The sequence below is a fragment of the Solanum verrucosum genome, unplaced genomic scaffold (assembly GCF_900185275.1).
Source record: "Solanum verrucosum unplaced genomic scaffold, falcon-dt-bn FXZP01000261.1, whole genome shotgun sequence".
Classification (NCBI taxonomy): Eukaryota; Viridiplantae; Streptophyta; class Magnoliopsida; order Solanales; family Solanaceae; genus Solanum; species Solanum verrucosum.
In genome coordinates this window covers 7,341,043-7,360,512 of record NW_026019969.1, presented here as the reverse complement: position 1 = coordinate 7,360,512, position 19,470 = coordinate 7,341,043, and the positions used below count along the sequence as shown (strand labels likewise).

Genomic DNA, 19,470 nt, shown 5'->3' with positions numbered 1-19,470 from the left:
TAATAGTAGTACTTTCTGTTTTAGTATTAAAAAAAATCACACTATCCTTTGATATTAAATAATTAAAATAAAATAGTAATCAAATTTAAAGTTTTAAAGTATTATTAATAAAATTAATTTAATACAGTAAAATTTTAATTTTTAGTTTAGAGATAGATGACATTGGGAAATGAATAAAGCCTATTTTTCACCAATTACTAAAAGGTCAACAAAGTGATTAAAAGTGGCGACTTTCCCCAAAGTTTTACTTAATTCAATGAGCACATCACAATAAATGAGAATAATAAGTTAATGATAGTGATATAATTAAGTTAACCAAAGTATAATTACGTATAAAATCGTTGGAACCAACAGTAACATAAGAGTGAAAATCATTAGTGGAGTGTGAGGATAGTAAGAGGGTACACATATCTTTATTTGTATCTTGAGAGATATGAAGATTATTTCAAAAGACTTTTGATTAGAAAAATAACATATTAAAATAGAAAGAAAAAAAACAAAGTCACAAATTCATGACCAAATATTATGATTTTTTATAAAAATTTATAACTAAATAGTGTGATGATTAAAGTACAAGAAATAGTATAAAATATGTGGATCTGTTCGTAAACTGAATGTACTCAATTAGAAGCAAAGAAGAAGAGTAGAAAAGTGTCTACATTCATTCTCATTATTGTGTTAATCAATTACATGTATGATGGAGCTACATATATAGATACAACTCTCATCTAGAATCTTCTATTCACTAACTAACTATCTGATGATTAGTTATAACAAACTAATCTGTAAATGACTACAATGCCCTTCTTATTCTCTAACAGACTTTTAACAACTTTAACTAACTTCTAATTTGAGACACCTCATCTTCATACTTCAACACTCCCCTTCAAGCTGGGGGTGGGTGGGTGGGGGGGCAAAAATGTTCAATACTTCAAGCTTGGATAAAAGATGATTGTGTTGTAACTTGGACAGTCCCTTGGTCAAGACATCAGCATGTTGTTCCTTAGTATGAACTATGAATATAATCCATATTGATCAACCCTTGTTGCAATTTCTCTCTTATGAAGTGACAATCAATCTCAATGTGCTTTGTTCTTTCATGATAGACTGAATTTGCTACTATTTGAATAACAATTGTACTATCACTGTATATCTGAGCTGGAAGCTGAACTTTAACGCCTACTTCTTTCATTAAGCGAAGTAACCATACTAGTTCTGAAATAGTTGCAACCATGTTTTGAATCTTTCAACCTCACCAGGCTGAATTTGTATTTCACCTTGTATATCCACCTACAACCAATAGGTTTCTTGCTTGGTGGTAAATCATAAATCACCCAAGTATTATTGCTTTCCAAAGCCTTTATCTCAGTCTGCATGACATCTACCCACCTATGATCCTTGACAGCCTCAGAAAAAGTGGTAGGTTCTTTGAGAGTAGAAGTGGCAGCAATATAACACTGATAAACAAGTGATAAGTGGTCAATACTCATGTGCTTCTCTAAGGGGTACTTCATATCCTTGGTAGCAATCATAGAAACAAAATATTTCAACCAAGATGGAGGATTTTTAGTCCTAGCAGATCTTCTAGGAGCTGTGACTGTAGTATCTGGAAATGAAGCAACAACAGAAGTAGATTCTTCTAAGAAGTCCTCTTCTATTTCTACATCTGCAACATCCTGCTCATTGGAAGTAGTATTCTTCACAATAGATGCCTCTGCAGAATCAACTGAGGTTTTGGAGATTAGAGAGTCTAGATGATGTAGTAACATATTTGGAATAGTCAAGGGATCCATAAATGTAGGAAGATGAATTGAGTCTTCCATTGTTGAGAAATGAAATATGTCTTCTCTGAAGAGCACATTTCTGCTAGTGAAAAAAGAATCACTGGTCAAATCTAATAATAAATACCCTTTTTGTATATCTGAGTACCCCATGTGAACTGCTAATCTTGACCTTGGCATCATTTTGTCATGTTCAGTCAGTCAGGATCTTAGCGAAGCATAAACAACCTATTATCCTTAGATGAGCTAACTCTGGTAATCTCTCATATAGTCTCTTATAAGGTGTTTGAAAACTGATTGCACTACTAAGTAACCTATTTATTATGTAAGCTGCAACTAACACACAATATCCCCAATACTTCAAAGGCAATTTTGCTTGAAACCTTAGGGCCCTGGTCACCTCGAGTAAGTGTCTATGTTTCATCTCAGGTACCCTATTTTGCTGAAGAGTGTAAGGACAAACCTTTGGTGTATAATCCCCATTTCCTTAAACATATGAGCACACACTGAGTTAACAAACTTTGTGCCATTATAAGTTCTGAGCACCTTTACAACCTTATTAAACTGAGTTTTAACATATTGTAAGAAAATTTGCAATGCCACACACACATCAGACTTGAGTTTTAAGTAGAAATAGCCAAGACATTCTTGAAAAATCATCCACTATTGTGAGAAAGTACTTGTTGCCATCAATAGTTGGAGTATTATAAGGACCTCACATATCAACATAAATCAAATCAAAACATGAACTACTTTTGATACTGCTAGTAGGAAAACTACTTCTTGCGTGTTTGGCATGTGGACACACTAGACACTTAGAGAGTTTACACATGTTTTGCTTATTTATAGAGAAAATCCTAGCTAGTACTGCATGAGACACATGCCCCAATCTATTGTGCCATATCTCTATATCTGATTTCTAAACAGTTGTATGCACTTGTGCAACTGAGAATGCAGACTCCCTTGTGTTGACAGTTCCTTTGGTTAATTGTCTCAATAGTAGGTAGAAACCTTCTTCTTCTTTACCAACTTCTTTCATTTTCCCACTGCTTGAATACACAAAAATGTGACTGAGCAACCTAGTTCCTTTGTGATTTTATTGACAGACATCAGATTATACTTGAAGGTAGAAATGTGAAACATATATGTAAGAATACTTCTAGTTGATAAGGCACAAGAACCAATATGAGTTACATGTATGACCTCGCCATTTGGAAGATATACAGGCTTAGGTGTTTCAAGTTTTGTCACAGACTTATCTGTCAATATATCGAGGCTAGACACTATATGATTAGTTGCTCCAGTATCTATAATCCATACATCACTGTTTTCAGAGACAAAAATACATTACCTGCTAAATGTGCATTATTTGAATCTGTAGTACCTTCCTTTTCTCAAATATATGAAGAATATGATCATATTGATCTTTAGTGAAAGTACAGCCCTGAAGTAGTTGTTGAAGATCCTTTTCAGCCTGACTCACCAATCTATTGTCATTGTTATCAGTATGAGTAGAAGTAGTAGATGCAGTAGATGTTGTACTTTTGTGTTGATCAACTTTGTTGCCCAATATGCATATGGACATTTGTGTTCATACCATAAGTGAAATTAGCATGAGCTGATGGAGTAGTGCCAATGTGATTGTATTCATGTGTAGCACCTTGTACCTTTCTCTTAGACTTAATGTCTGGGGATACCCTACCACCTTATAACAGAACTCTTTGCTATGACCCTTACACTTACAAAAGTCACATACTAGAAGAGTATTTCTCTTGAACTTTTGATTCATTCCAGAACTACTACCAACACTTATTCCTGAACTACTACCCATTCTCTTTGATCCTATTCTCCAATCGACTTCAACAGTAATCACTGTGAAGATGGAGCTCTGATACCATGTTCGTAAACTGAATGTACTCAATTAGAAGCAAAGAAGAAGAACATAAAAATGTCTACATTCATTCTCATTATTGTGTTAATCAATTACATGTATGATGAAGCTATATATATAGATACAATTCTCATCTAGAATCTTCTATTCACTAACTAACTATCTGATGATTAGTTATATGACTACAATGCCCTTCTTATTCTCTAACAGACTTTTAACAACTTTAACTAACTTCTAATTTGAGACACCTCATCTTCATACTTCAACAAGATCCGTGTGGTAAATTTTGTGATGCAGTTTTTTTAGTTGAATAGAAAATTTTCATGGCTGAACACTAATTTATAAATATATATTTAAAAAAAAAAAATTGTTTTATGAAACCAACCAGTCCTAAATATTATTAGTGTTATGGTAAAATGACAAAAAACACACTTGAAGAATATACAAAACAAACCAAATCTAAAATTGTGACGTGTAATGAGGATAAATGAGTGTACCATGTTAACAATTTTTTTTTTTCAGTTCTAGTTGTTCATCGAAAAAAAAAGGTTCCAACTTTTCGTTTCAATCACTTTTAGATCCCTATTATTAATTTTTGAACATGATATCATGTAAATCATATTTTAAAAAAAAGAAGAGAAGAAGTTTTAGACCATTAAAAAGAAAAAAAGATCAAATAAAAATTAAGTTAAGCTTAACTAAAAAAGACTATAAATTATTTCATGATCGAAAATGTATATAACTTAACTGTATATGATAGAAATCTTTCTTTTTTTTAGGAATGCTTCTCCCAAATGAGATCCTAATAAAAATTAAAAATTTATGTGGGATTTAAATTGTTGAATTGTGTAACCATCTTATCTAAAAGATTAATATATTAGAGAGAGCACACTTTTATTATTAATAGTATTGTCAACACGCCCCTTTCACATGCGAGCCTGATTCTTTTTCATGGATCAAACACGTGAAAATCCTCTTTTTAATATGAGATAATCACACATTTCAATATATTGGGAATTGGCATGAAAGCCACCTGTAACAATGTTGTGGCAGCAAAACCCAGGTGGAGAGATACTAAAAATAGGGGCAATTTGAAATCACGAAACTGCCCTCCATAAATTGAAATTTGACAAAAAAACACATACATGTTGATACCAATTGGGAAGTGACTCTTCTAATATACTCCCTCCGTCCCTATTTACTTGTCCATATTTCCTTTTTTAGTTGTCCCTATTTAGTTGTCTATTTTGACAAATCAAGAAAGGACAACAAATTTTTTCCTATTATACCCTTATTTACACTTCTTGAAAATTGTAAAAGTGTATGTTGTTTCCCTCCAATTTATTTCACTTTAATTCAAATAAGTGGTTGTAATTTTGAAGTGAAAAGTTGTTATAAGGGTAAAATTGTAACTTCACTGTGCTAATCATTGTTGCCTTAATCTGTGTGTCATTTCTAAAGTGGACAACTAAAAAGGGACGGAGGGAGTAGTAGAAAGAGACACAAAGGGGAATTTAGACAACCCATAAGCTAGATGAGCCAACTAAGAGAGGTATTAGCTGAGATAAACCCAAAAAAAATATCACAATGAGGAAAAATCAATGATAACAACAATTGGAATCAGGGAAAATCAGTTTAACATTGAAATCGATTTAAAACATTAAGCATCCGGCCATGCCGGTAAAGGAATCAAATTAGGAAAATACTGCACTAAGAAGTTAAATGATAAGATAATGACAGAGACAAGGAGAACTTAGTGAGAGCACACTCAAACAACATATAAATAGTAACTAAGAAATTTAACAAGATTAGGAGTATATCAACAAGATGCTAACACATGAACCCCAACACACCATTTAAAACAAAGAAGGCAGATCAAGAGTAAGTCACATGCCTCATTTTTATTATAACAGTGTCAACATCATAATGAGGTTCATGATAAATCAACAACAACATGAACAAAGTGGCATTCATGGACAACCCAGTAAATATTAAAGAAAGTTGAACCTAAATTCGAAATGTAATCAAACAAACAACTTATTAACAGAAAGAAGTAAATAATAGAGAGGAATTTTACCTTCTTCGGAGCAGCGAACTGAGATGAAAACGAGCTAGCGGTGACCAGCTTCCACCACCAACAGATGAACTCCGGCGAGCTCCGATGAACAAAATAATACTATCCTGAGATCTTTGCCTGCTCTGATAATCATATTGAATTGTGTGATTATCTCATCTAAAAGATTAAACTGTCAAATAAAACATATATTTTTTTATTAATAGAATTCTCAACAAAATTAGTAATTAAATAGTTGACAGTGCATACAAGAGATGTCCCCTTCCTGCCCCAACTTTATTTTTTGAGTGTTTGCCTTTTCCCTTAAGCATGAGGTGTTGCCCAAAGCTGCTAAGGACACTGTCGCTAAAATCATTGCGCCTTTCTTTTCTTAACTTAAATAAAAATAAATAAACACTGAATCCTCTTTTCTTCTTAAAGATGGCTTCGAACGGTCATAATCAGGGGTATGCATAATTTGCAGTATCCTTAATATTCAAATCGAAATAAATAAATAATCAGGCACTATATATTTTGATATTTAATTTAATGTAATATAGTTTACATTTTGATAAAATTTGATATTTACAAACTAAATATTGAAATACATACTAAACTTATAAGATATAAATATGATTCTTTTAATAACACGTCTCATGTTACAGGTTTGAACGTAGAAAGTAAGTTTAAATTATTTGGATTAGTAATTTAAAGTAATGTAGAAATTGATAAGGATGCCACTCATCGTATTAGAGCAAAGTAGATGAAATGGAAGACTATCATCCAGGGTCCTGTGTGATAAACAGGTGCAATCTAGTTTAAGAGATAATTTCTATTAAGTGATGGTTAGAGTAACTATGCTTTGTGAGCGAAGTGTTAGTCAATCAAGAATTTTCATGTCCAAAAAGATGAAAATGACAAGGATGAAAGTGTTTGAGGTGGATGTGTGAGTATTAAAGGAGATACAAGATTAAAAATGGAGTTATTCTGAATAAGGTAAAAATGTCCTGTAGATAACAATATGTGAGATTAAGATGTTTCAAACAAGTAAAAAGGAGATGTACAGATGCTATAGTTATGAGGTGTGAAAGTTTGGCAAAATATAAAAAAATACTTTAATTAAATTATTGTTTTGTTCAAATTTTTTTTTTTAATCGCTCTCTATCAAATGGAATAATTCAAAATCAAAAGGAGAAAAATAATACAATACGTATGATATTTGATATAACGTTTTAAAGAAATTGACTACCAAACATACAAACTGAAATGTCTAGAAATTCGTATATCATACCAACTTTAATATCCTAGTCAAAATACAAGTAAAATGAGATTTATAAAATAATACAGTACTACTTTGATTTTAATATTAGTAGTTTCTCTCTCTGTTCAAATCATGTGACAATTCTTGTGGGATGTGCCAATTGTTTTGAAGTCACTAATATATTTATTTGTATTTTTATTAAAGTTTTTAGGTTATCACATTCTAAAATTTATTTTGATATTCAATTCAATAAATAAGTAATAAATTTTCAAATGTCATTCATATTTTTTTCCAAATTTATCAGATGGTAGTTCGCCAACGACATACGTTATATATATGCTGATCATATAAATTTATTAGAGTCAAACTTTTCACAATGAAGTAAAATTAATTGTTTGAACTTATTTATTTGTCTTTACTTTTCATAAAAATATGCAAAATTTAATTTATTTTTTATTAAACCTTGTGGCTAATAAAATTCATGAGGGGATTAGACGATGAAAATGTATTTAAAATTGGTTGTGCTTTGACTGTCACACTCGCGCATTTACCAACCCAAAAAACTTGTGAACAAAAATGTAAAAGAATTATAGAATTGACAAAATAAATAGAGAAAAAGCAAAATATAAGTACATCCCTCTCTCTTTCTCTCTCTCAATCAATATCAGGTTCTTCTTTCTCTTTTTCTCTCTCATGGTGATGGTATCATCTCCGCCACAATTTTTATCGGAGGACCGCCGGTGATCGGTGTATTCTCCGTCTCCTCAACATTTTGATTCTTTCGGTATCCATATTTTTCTTCATTTGTGTATTTCCTTTTTGTTTTCTTGTTGTTCTTGGAAATTTTAGCTCTGGCGTTCTAGTTTGTAGATCCGTGTTCTACTTTTTCGTTTAAATTCATATGGATCGGGTTGTTTATGGATCCGTTTAGATCTTCTTGTAGATTTCGGTAATTCGTTTTTTTTGTGGATTTATTAGTTGTTTAAACTGGTTGTATAATTTCTTTATTGATTGTTTTACCTATTTTGAAGCCGTCTTTTGGAATTGGTATATTCTTATAAATTCTTTGATTTTCTTGTTCTTTATTTTCTGTATTTATCAATTTCTTGAATACCTGAAAATCTTTGAACTGTTGCCCTTCCCTTTTCGCTTTTTTTCTTGAACGGGAAGATAAATTCTGACTTAATTAATCCTTAAATCAATTTCCTAGGATTTTATTTTTTTGGAGAAATAATTGTTGAATTGTGGCCAGGTGCCTAATTTTCAATCGGAGTTTTTTCTGCCTTGTATTTATGATTGTGTTGGGACAATTGTATGAGCTGAGGTCGCATATGTTTGAACTGTTTCTTTGGTTAAATGCTGTTGAAACTATTTTTTCGTCTCATGAAATTTGATTTAATATTATGGTGATATTTCAAAAAAAATTTCTGTTGTGTGACGTGCTACGCATATGAAAAAAGTAGGCAAGCTTGTTCTTGATCTTGAATTTTAAATTCCCTACTTTACAATGGAACAATTGGGAAACGGGGCGAGATTATTTGCAATTAGCTTACCTACAAAGCTATATTTGTAATCGTTCTATCAGGACAATCAGCTTAACCTTTTTTTAAAGAAATTTTCTGAACAATTAATTGGAAACACATTAAGTCAGCAGGGTTATCTTGTATTTGAGCGCATAATTTCAATTGATTAGAGTTGTTTCAATTTACAGTCATTGCCAGTAAAAGATATATGGACGTCATTCAGTCCAACTTTTTATTGGAGGGTTTTCCCATAATTATTTCTGTATGTACTATGATATGATGTGATGTGTGATCATGCTGATGTTCCCCTTTTTTTTAATGATGGTCAGGTGAATGACCTTTTGTGGTGATAACTAGTAAGCAAACTTTTCTTGGAAATGGCTTCCGTGGGCTTAGCACCTACATCGGGTTTGAGAGAATCCAGTGGCCATAATGCTGGGGTAGATAGGTTGCCTGAGGAGATGAATGACATGCGAATCAGGGATGATAAGGTCTGCATATTGAATAACATAGGATTTTTGCTATTTGCCTTTATTTTATTGGATCCTCCTTTTTTGTGGTGATTTCGTTCTCCTTTTCAACTTTGTTCATCAGATTTAAAGTGTTCATTTGTAGGAAATGGAAGCAGCAATTGTTGACGGTAATGGGACTGAGACAGGCCACATAATAGTGACAACTATTGGTGGTAGAAATGGCCAGCCAAAGCAGGTAATGTGCTGTCACTCACTTCCATTTTAATTCCTTTTTGGTTCTGTTTGTCTGTTGATATGGTTCCGGTGTTTTCTCTTCTTTAGTTGATTAGGGTAGACAAGTAAAATGATTATGAGTAGACACACATTCTTATTATTGGCCAAATTGTTGCACAATTTCACTTGGTCTTTATTGCAGACTATTAGTTACATGGCTGAACGTGTTGTTGGACAAGGATCCTTTGGAGTGGTGTTTCAGGTATTATTTTATTTTCTTCATTACAAGTGCCATTGTTCATTTATGCTTATCAATATACCCTTCATACACCCAGAGAAAGGTATATGTGCATAATTTTGTGATTTTCTTATTTGGGTTACTCAGGCAAAATGCTTAGAGACTGGTGAAACTGTTGCTATAAAGAAGGTTCTTCAAGATAAGAGATATAAGAACCGAGAGTTGCAGACAATGCGTCTTCTTGACCACCCTAATGTTGTGTCTCTGAAACACTGCTTCTTTTCCACAACTGATAAGGATGAACTATATCTTAACTTGGTTCTTGAGTATGTACCTGAAACTGTTCACCGTGTTATCAAACACTACAATAAGCTGAACCAAAGGATGCCGTTGATACTTGTGAAGCTTTATACATATCAGGTAGTATGCTCTTTTTTAAAGTGAGTTGTCAATTATATTGCTCCGCTTTGATATGAACTCCCAATTTATGAGACCTCTGCAAATTCTGTTGTACACGTGATTTTTTTCCTTCATTTTCATATATGTGAGATGTTGGACAAGAGATTGTTGCTAAAATTGTTCCCATATTTTTCTAGTTCTTTTGTTTGTTTTGAAGATGGGCTAACCTTGGGAATTCCATCAAACTGTGTTTTTTATTATGAGAAACTAGTTTCACTTCAATTACCTTGTATTAATGCACTTTAATAGCTAATGATTTTCTTGAGGTTGTTCTATTATGTAACATGCCTGAAGTACAATATGCTGTTTCTGTCTGGCAGATTTTCAGGGCATTGTCTTACATACACCGCACTATTGGAGTATGCCACAGGGACATCAAACCTCAGAATCTTTTGGTATACTTATCTACTCCACTGCCTTCACTGTTTATTTCCTTTTAGCTTTTGGTTAAAAAAATATTGTTGCCACCTTGCCGGTCACTCTTTGGCTTTATTTTCATTATAATAGATATTAATGTGAATATCTGCTCCAAATGTATGGAAAAAATTTACCAAATATATGTATTAAGTTTGTCAGTGATTTGATGTATGGAGAAGAATAATGCAATTTGGTTGATTACTTCAATGAGAGAAAAAAATCTTTCCTCATGTGCTCATTACTCTTCTTATAATGTTGTCAATAATCATGCATTTTGTAAATGCTTTAAGCTACTGATCCCCTCAGAGAAATAAAAGGATGTAACTAGATAGATGTACTGCATGTAATGAGAGATAGGAATGTAACTTTGCACCCACCATGAGCTCATTTTTCCGTGTCTTATTTTGTCTGTGGACATTGTGCTGTGAAAATATGTTTTGCTGCGCTGATATGAGCTTTCATCACGCTTGGGTTGACATCTTTTCTTCCAATTGGGTTATGGATTCTAATTTCTATTACAAAGATAGTTATACGAGAGACTGATATTGACATATTTGGTGAACTTGCTATGGCCTTAACCTAGACAGGCAATTTATTCTGCTTTGCTGATATATAGTTCAAAAAAAAATTAATCAACTTGCTAGCAATTGTCTTTATAATATCTCTTTATTGGCTCCTGAAGGGACTGGAACCTACAGAATATTAGAAAGTAATGATGAAAGAGGAAGTACTTGATGTGACCCAAAATGTAAAAGGAGAACCGATGTCTTTGGAATTTTTGTGTAACACAGTGATGCAAATTTTCTTCCCAATTTGAAAGAAAGGGTTTTATTTATTTTGCTTGACTCTCATGGCTTATGACTGTTGAACGTGTTAGCAAGTGCTATTAAGGACTATTTGTTCTTTCCATTTGCATTTCACATTTCTTTCTGGATACTAAAAATCCACGGCATGATACTTTTTTTGGCAGGTGAATCCACATACCCACCAGGTTAAATTATGCGATTTTGGGAGTGCCAAAGTTCTGGTGTGTTTACATTTTTTCTTTGCGTCTTGTCCGTTCTAACATAAGAGTCTATTTGATGCATTTTCTGATTGGATAAATCTGCTCCAATTTTTTGGCAGGTTAAAGGAGAACCAAATATTTCTTACATCTGCTCTAGGTATTATCGAGCACCTGAGCTCATATTTGGTGCAACAGAGTACACTACTGCTATAGATGTTTGGTCTGCTGGCTGTGTCCTAGCTGAGCTACTTCTTGGTCAGGTAGGTTGTTACTTTCTCCTAATATTAGCTTATTCGTGGACAGTATTCCGTATTACATTGACAATTTTCTGTATCTCATTATTTGCTTTCTTCCATTTTCAGCCTTTATTTCCAGGTGAAAGTGGAGTTGATCAGCTTGTTGAGATCATTAAGGTAATCTTGTCTATTTGACTTTCTTGTCTGCAGTTCCTTACCAACTTTATTTCCACCTTTGTGCCTTTTCTGCTGTTCTTGATTTTCTTTCATCATTGCCGCTTTTTGTTTTTTTTTCCTTCTTTTCATTTATTGCATCCAATTGTAATTTTTATAGGCCTTCTTTCCTGCCTTTCTATTTTGGAGTTATTTACTTCTTGACTTGCAATGTTCTGGGGCAACCCTTGTGTGATTTCTGCTTTCTCGGATTTTTTTCTGCAAATGTATCTTATGGGGAGATAATAGCTCTTTTTAGTGGCCGTATTAGCACATTCCTATCATTTTAATCATGTTAGGGATTTTTTTAGCAATAAGATTTCTTCAAGATGTATGTAGTAGGGAAATTAAAAGGAAATTAGAGGAAAAGATAAGAACTAAAGTCAACATACATACAAATTAACTTGGCTTTCAGCTTGAGTATTGCTTCGCTGCTGTTGTGACTGAGTTTTGATATTAAGTGAAGATCCACCTCTTTCAAACTTCCATATCAACCAAGCTTAAGATTTGTGAATCAAATAGACCACAGAGATGGTGAGATAGGCTTTTTCTGACCAATTATACTTTACGTGTGATTCTGACTTGAATAGTCCGTAAATGCCCAATGATTTTGTCTTCTACTCTGGTCTGTTCCGTAAATTTAGGTACTTGATTCCTAAGTTGCTCAGACTCTTCAAAAATGATGTCGGGTGCGTTTCAGATCCTTCAAAAGTAGTGCATTTTTGGAGGATCCGACACGGGTGCGGCAACATATTTGGAAAGTCCGAGCAACTTAGCTTGATTCTGTGCTAAGTTCAGTTTGTCCTACTGTTTTAGATTCTAGATTGTAATTCATGGAAGGAGCTTTGTTTGAATGTTAAGGAATTCGCACTGGCGCAACACATTTTCGTTTTCAGCTTGTGTAGCAGTTTCAGATTCGGAGATTCTGTAACTAAGACGAGTTCACTGTTTTTGATAAAGATATTGAAGTAGAAGTATTGTTTTAGTAATAAGACAGCTTTCTGTATTATTAACATTTCAATTGTTGTCTTAGATAAATATGGCTAAGAAGATACTCAACCTTTTGCTGCATGTCCATGTTACTTAATTTGTTTTCAGTTTGGCCCATGTCTACTTTTCTTTTGTCCAAACTATATCTCCTGCTACATTTTGCAGGTTTTGGGCACTCCTACAAGGGAAGAAATTAAATGTATGAATCCCAACTATAATGAGTTCAAATTTCCTCAAATTAAAGCTCATCCATGGCACAAGGTACTTGAAATACTACTTATCGTAACCAACCCCTTCATAGAACTGGCTAGCATACACAAGGCAACAAGTCATTTCTAATGTTGATTTTCAGATATTCCATAAGCGCATGCCTCCAGAAGCAGTTGATCTGGTCTCAAGACTGCTGCAGTACTCTCCTAACTTGCGCTGCGGTGCTGTAAGTATGCCAAGTTTATTTGTTCGAGCTAATCTCTTTTGCGTATGTATAGTCAGTTAGTCACAGAATATACAGGGGTCACCTTTCTGTATCTCTGTTCAGTGTTTGACTTATTGTGATGTTCTTTTGAAAGTTGAACACGTACCCATTATGTTGTTAAAAAGCATCTAAGTTTTAGCTCAACATAGCATGCCAGTCTTTCTTTTCTTTGTCTTAGGCTTCACCGAATTTCTTGAAGAGCACTGCAGCTGTAGTTTAATTTGTCAATGGTATGATTATTTCTGTCTAGTTCCAAGTTGTGAGAGGTGTACTAATTTTGAATGCAGTTGGATGCCTTGGTTCACCCCTTTTTTGACGAGCTTCGTGATCCCAATACACGCCTGCCTAATGGACGCTTTCTTCCTCCCTTGTTTAACTTCAAGGCTCATGGTATGTTGTTGACAAGACTTCTTTCAGATTAGCTTCTTTCCATAAGTTACAACTGAATCTATTGAATCTGGCTTTCTTGTCACCAGAGTTGAAGAATGTGCATGCAGAGATATTATTGAAGTTGGTTCCGGAGCACGCCAGAAAACAGTGCCCTTCCCTTGGGTTATGAGTTCCTGCCTTGTGATAGAAATAATTTAAGTGTACCCGTTGAAGCTGTGTTTCTTCTCTGTATCAATTTGTTCCTTCTTTCCCTTATCTTACCATGTATCTGTTGTCCCTTTGTATTATTATTATTATTATATCTTGTTTTGTAAAAGCAGATGTAGGGAATTGACCTTTAACAAATACCCGATCTTCAACCTGTGTTCCTTTTACCCTGTTCCGATATGTCCTATGCTTGTAACATTATGTGGTTGAGAATTAACAATTTGAGTGAACTTTATTATTATGGGATTTCAAAGTAATGATAGGGTGACTGTTGATATGGCTCTTTATCGCTTGTGATATTGGCTCCTGAGACACTTGGTATTTAAACAATTTACTGGCCTTTGGTTAGCGAGACAATTTTCAAAACAGCCTGCTGACTATTTAACTTTAATACATTAACCTGGTATGTAGATGAGTTTTCTACATCTTTAAGCGGATCATTGTAAAATTTGTACTGTTGGTTTTTCCCTGTTCATTTGTAGAAATTGTTTCTGCTATGAATTGAACCTGCCTAGTTTAATCTCATTATAATGAGGTCAAGCAAAATGGGGGCCAGACATTTGTAGTTAACAAAATGCACTTTGAACCAGGAAGAATACAAGCAGTGTTACATTACTCTTTTGCGATGGATTTGTAAAAGAGAGAAGTCTTTCCACGTTTACCACACATGATAAATTCACGGGACTTTTTAATTTTTTCTCTCTTAACATTTAGCAAAGAGTAAAACTTTGAAAAGGAAAAACCATATACTACAATTCTCATTTAGCTGGTCATGAGATTATGCTACAAATTACTTGTAAAAGTTTCTTTCTCATTTATTCAAGGGAGTATAAGTTATGTTCACCAATTTATTCGAGATAAAAAACCGGAAAAAAGGAAACTAAACCGATCTAGAAACAAACGTATAAAAGCTATTAGGCATTGGGAATTTTGTTTTAGAATAAAATGCCGTTGGGTAAATACTACTGCGATTACTGCGACAAGGAATTCCAGGATACTGCAGCTGCTCGGAGGCGTCATCTTCAAGGTGTTCAACATCAAAGAGCCAAAGCTCTTTGGTACGACTCCTTGCGCAGTAAGTTTCTCCTTTTTCTTCTTAGTTAATTAATTTCTAAGTGTTGATGAAGGATTTTTCTGGGATAACAGATCCCCAGTTATTCAACGATCCGGACTCGTTCGGTAAAGGAGTATGCAATCACTTTGTTCGAACGGTACTGCTCTTATCTTCGTATTTTAGTATGCAAAATTTTGAGATACGGAGTCAGAAGTTGTCTTATCCTGTTTGACACTTTTGGGTTGTCCATGTTACTGCAATGCTCAATTTGCGTGATGGAGGAAGAAACAAAAGTGACAGATGAATCAGATTGTTGCATTTCATCAATCAATCAATTGACAGATGAGTTCAATTGATGCATTTCATAATTACCATTTAAAAAAGAGAGATTGTTGCAATCTAAGATACTTTGAAATATAATTTGAGGTTTCTAGGCCTTTTACTTTAATCTATTAGGTTTTGTAAGGCCTATTAGCTTCTCAGAATACTGCCAAGTTGTTTCTGGAGCTTTGGCCTTTGAGTATTGTACTCTCTACCACAGAAGCACCTTTGGTAACTCGAAGAATAATTTACTATAGAAGGCCAAGTAACATGATGATTAGATTTCCCCTTAATGTGTTGATGATATAATTATGTCTCCAACTTGATGAGCGTGGTATGATTTGTTGTAGGTGAGTTTCATAATCTGCTACTTAGCTTAATTTGTAATTTTAGCAGATTCACATTGTTCTGGTTGAAAAAACTAAGTAGTAATATGCTGATAAGTGATAAACATTACTGATAGTACTTCTATTCACTAAGTTATGAACATACGTGAATGTTGCTTTACTTCATCCACCTGAAGTTATTGCCCAAGGTCAGATGGTACTTCTTGTTGACTTCAATGTGACACAAAATGTTGAAGGAGTAACAACAATGGATTGGGGATGGTGAAGTCTAAACTCTAAAGAAATTCTCTGTGTTTGACACCCTTTATTGGATAATGTTGTTGATCATATCTTTTACATGTATCAAAGGGGTATTGCCAGTATGGGGACTCCTGCAAATATTATCATCCCAAGCAAAACTCTCAAACTGTGAACCAAACAGGACTCCCTCCAGGTATCTTTCTCGTATGTTTTGTGTATATTCTTCATATTCAATATTACTGTTAACTAACTAATGTCTTAAATCTAGAACTATATTAGCCACCATGATAACTATTTAAATTTATTGGCCTCAAAAAGTATTTTTGTTTCTTATTTTTGAGAGACACACATCTGTTTGTCTGCCAAGACTAGTTTGCTGGAAGATGAGGTGGCTCTGCAAAGAAAAATTATTTGTTTTTTGTTTATCGGGGGATTGAATCATTGTAGACTGCTGCTGCTAGGTGAATCAAAAAGTGGGACCATTACAATGCAAGTTGCGAGTAACTATAAACAAAGGACAAATAACTAGTTACTAGTTTAGGAAGTAACTATCCAGTTCCTAGGGAATTTTGTACCCTAGACTAATTGGGGCGTCAACCTGGACAACGCAAACTTTTACCGTAACTGTCGCTGTTATATACTTATCAATAACCAGCTTTATCACGATGAACTAGATATTTTGGGCTTGTCGCTTGAAAGAGTACTGCAGTTCACGTTTAACTTTTTTCTTTCTTTTTTCCTTGAAGAATGAAAAGTGCTTTTAACCTATGCAATTTCTGTTGATGATTCTAAAAAATAAATTGATGGACATTTTTGGTTCATTCAACAATTGATGATGTGAAGAAATCAGAAGGGTCTGTCTAAGCAAGTTTGTCCAGAAAGTGCTCTGGGTTCGAATTACAGTTGTGGATCACTATATCCTGAAACACTCTTAATGGTTTTTGGGTTTTCTTTCTGGAAGGGAATTGGAAAACTGGTATAGTGAGTCAATTTCAAAATTTATGTTGTTTGCTGTTTTGTGAAATGGTTGTCCTTGCCACTCATCCAAAAGATGTCCTGGTTTTTGTCAGATGTTAATAAAATCTCAAAGGGACATCTTAGGAAAGTAATCTAACTTTTGGGAAGTCAGAGATTTAAGAAGACTGGGGAATCAATCTTTTGAATTTCTTGGATTTGGCAATGTGCAGAATTCACTTGTGCAAATAGTATTCTGTGCTTTTTTTAAAAAAAAAAATTGTTAATAGTATTGTGTGCATTTTGTCAAACGAACTTATCTAGTTATGCTACAACTTCTTCATTCAAGATTTCAAAATTTATGTACCAACTCTTTTGAAGTTCTTTGTCCTGTAATTTTAAGTTTTCATTCCTAGTAGTTATTCTAAAAGATTTGATTGACCTGAATTAGTCTTTTAAGTTGTGGAGTACTAATTCTTGATATGGATATACACTTGAATTGGGAGTATACTTGATTGTAAAATCATATCCTATGAATTTGAATAGCTATGGAAGAACACAGTGCATGCAACTTTTGATTCCCTTTTGTTTATCCAATTCTCAGGGGAAAATAGTAGAGAGGGTTTTCACTCAAGTAGTCAACCTTTTGGTTCGGCCTCTTTTCCAGGCAAGCATTGCTTTTGCATCTATTTTCTTCCTATTTTCACTTAAAATGTCAGGTGTTGTGTTTTTTCCAATTCCCCATTTAATCTGCTGATGCTCTTGGTGGTTTTTCTTCTTCTAAATTTAATCGTGATGTTCTTGGTTGTAGCAGGTGATGTGTTCAGAGAAAAGGCCGGAGCATCACTGGGCAATCTGCCTCCCTCTCTAAGGCCTCCGCCTGAGGGTGGTTATCCACCTCTCCCATTTGTTGAGTGGGGATAGGTCTGCCACCTCATTTACTACTCTTGTCAGATATGCTTTAGAGTATGTTGACTGAAGATGTAGATTGCCCAAAATATAAATACTATATTGACTATGGAAGAAATAGATGTCTACAAGTTCAGTTGAGTGATGTGCAGTTAGAAACAGGAAATCAAAAGTTAATGTTGGTTTTAATTTAATTATAACCTGATTATCCTTTTATCATTTGGACTTCACCAATCTGTTATTTAGATTGGAAATTTTAGTGTGGTGGCAGGAATAACTTTACACGTTCCCTTTTTTCCCCCAATGACCCCTTTAAGTCCTATTAATGTTGATTTCGGATGGTTATAGTGGTTGGACCTGTAAGTATCTACCTTTGGTGCAAGATGTGGATTACTAGTTTTACTGCTTGACTGTGGTCTTGGTGGCTATCATTTGTAGGTTACAAATTAGATGAGTTTGAGCAGTAGGTTTGGAGCTTACAAATTGTTAAAGTTAATGAATAGATCAGGTGAGATGCTCTGCCTTAATTTTGTAAAGAAGGTGAGTCGGTCCTACTAGGTTAAGACTGATTTATTTGTGCATTGTGAATTGTGATTAAGCCTAAGATGTTTTCATATGTATATTTTTTATTTAATAAAATTGGGTCGTTGGTAGCTTAGTTGGACGTGTATACTGTTGATACAATTACATAGAAGTATCTATCATTTCAAAGAGGTGATCTACCTTGGTCTGAGACACTTGTGGATCAATTCTGAAGCTTGTGTGTGAGATATGCAACCAATATTTCTATAATGTTATTTTTACATTCAGTGCTGTGTTCATCTCCTAATTCTCAGAGTATATTACTATTCTACACATGGCATGTTGACTTGTGCTTCAGTGTGACAAAGAAGAGTGAAAGAAAAATATGGATATTGGAGACAAGGTAAAAGTATGTTGGTACTTATCCTTCCATGGTTCAAAGCTCCCACTTTTGCCAGTATGTCCCACACATAGGAGCTATCTTGCAGGTATGGGCATCGAGTCTGATCCACACCCAGTTGTGTTATAGGAAAAAAACCTGGTTGAGGTCATTGCATTCATCACTTAGAACTGTTGTCAGATAGGTCAACTACTACTCCAGAAGCTGACACCCAAAATGAAGCTATTATAGAAACCAGAAATGCAGCAAGCATTAGTGAAATGACCCTCTTTTTAAAATATGTCATACACAATGAGAATATGATCAGCTAATGCCTAAGTAGTTTAGTAACACTCCTGCTGAACTGATTCCTATACCTCCCAAGTCCCATGTTATTTCCCAATCTTATTTGATGTTTAGTGTTGGAGCTTACGTTAGATGAACTGACGATGTAAAGGTTATTGACAACCAAATTACTTATATAAGACAATTTCAAGTAAATTTCTACAATAAACATTATTTGATTATCTAACATTATTTTGGGGAAACCTGAAAGTATTAAAGATTATATGAAAGTTGAACCATTTTTCCAGTCCCTGGAAATTATGACAAAATAACCAGCTTGATTTTTCAGGCGGTCAATTGTCTTACAAAAGTTACTTTTCTTTAATTTTTGTACTATAACAAAAGAATCACTTAATTGTTATCATTTAACCTAAAAAGTCATTTACTTGTCTAATTTAAATGTTCTCGAGTTGAGGTTTATGTGTTATTTTCTACCAAACTTTATCATCCAATAAAAAAACATTATCTATCTCAATTGTTTCCATATAATAAAGAATATGATATGTACTTATCTCCGCCGCTCCAACAAAGTAAAGCTCCCCATTTTGTAGTACCAAAAATTCAAAGTATGCA

General features: G+C 33.9%; 2 protein-coding genes across 6 annotated transcripts in view; both read left to right on the top strand.

Moving 5' to 3' along the window:
- Positions 1 to 14,103, top strand: part of LOC125815508 (shaggy-related protein kinase NtK-1) — a 177,200-nt gene extending 163,097 nt beyond the window's left edge. For 2 of the 4 annotated variants that reach the window (XM_049494993.1, XM_049494994.1), the window contains exons 2-14: positions 7,665 to 7,770; positions 8,839 to 9,000; positions 9,125 to 9,217; positions 9,398 to 9,457; positions 9,581 to 9,853; positions 10,213 to 10,287; positions 11,280 to 11,336; positions 11,435 to 11,575; positions 11,678 to 11,728; positions 12,920 to 13,015; positions 13,107 to 13,190; positions 13,517 to 13,619; positions 13,706 to 14,103. In XM_049494993.1, coding sequence (XP_049350950.1) covers positions 8,887 to 9,000; positions 9,125 to 9,217; positions 9,398 to 9,457; positions 9,581 to 9,853; positions 10,213 to 10,287; positions 11,280 to 11,336; positions 11,435 to 11,575; positions 11,678 to 11,728; positions 12,920 to 13,015; positions 13,107 to 13,190; positions 13,517 to 13,619; positions 13,706 to 13,788 — 1,230 coding nt within the window. In that variant the 5' untranslated portion in view covers positions 7,665 to 7,770; positions 8,839 to 8,886 and the 3' untranslated portion in view covers positions 13,789 to 14,103. The other 2 variants (XM_049494991.1, XM_049494992.1) reach the window with 2 other exon arrangements.
- A 612-nt stretch (positions 14,104 to 14,715) lies between these two features.
- On the top strand, positions 14,716 to 17,867 carry LOC125815529 (zinc finger CCCH domain-containing protein 3). 2 transcript variants are annotated; one of them, XM_049495021.1, is made up of 5 exons: positions 14,716 to 14,901; positions 14,973 to 15,037; positions 15,897 to 15,981; positions 17,347 to 17,409; positions 17,557 to 17,867. In XM_049495021.1, exons 1-5 carry the CDS (start codon positions 14,772 to 14,774, stop codon positions 17,664 to 17,666), a joined length of 453 nt encoding a protein of 150 aa, XP_049350978.1. In that variant the 5' UTR covers positions 14,716 to 14,771; the 3' UTR covers positions 17,667 to 17,867. The 2 variants fall into 2 exon arrangements, with proteins under 2 accessions (XP_049350978.1, XP_049350977.1); XM_049495020.1 differs by having other exon boundaries at positions 17,554 to 17,867.
- The last annotated feature ends 1,603 nt before the right edge of the window (positions 17,868 to 19,470 follow it).

Excerpts from the sequence above, each read along its gene's own strand:
- LOC125815529 (XM_049495020.1), top strand. The coding sequence starts at position 14,772 with ATGCCGTTGGGTAAATACTACTGCGATTACTGCGACAAGGAATTCCAG. Across the intron at positions 15,982-17,346 it reads CCAAACAGGACTCCCTCCAG|GGGAAAATAGTAGAGAGGGT; the intron begins GTATCTTTCTCG and ends TCCAATTCTCAG. Across the intron at positions 17,410-17,553 it reads TGGTTCGGCCTCTTTTCCAG|CAGGTGATGTGTTCAGAGAA; the intron begins GCAAGCATTGCT and ends TCTTGGTTGTAG.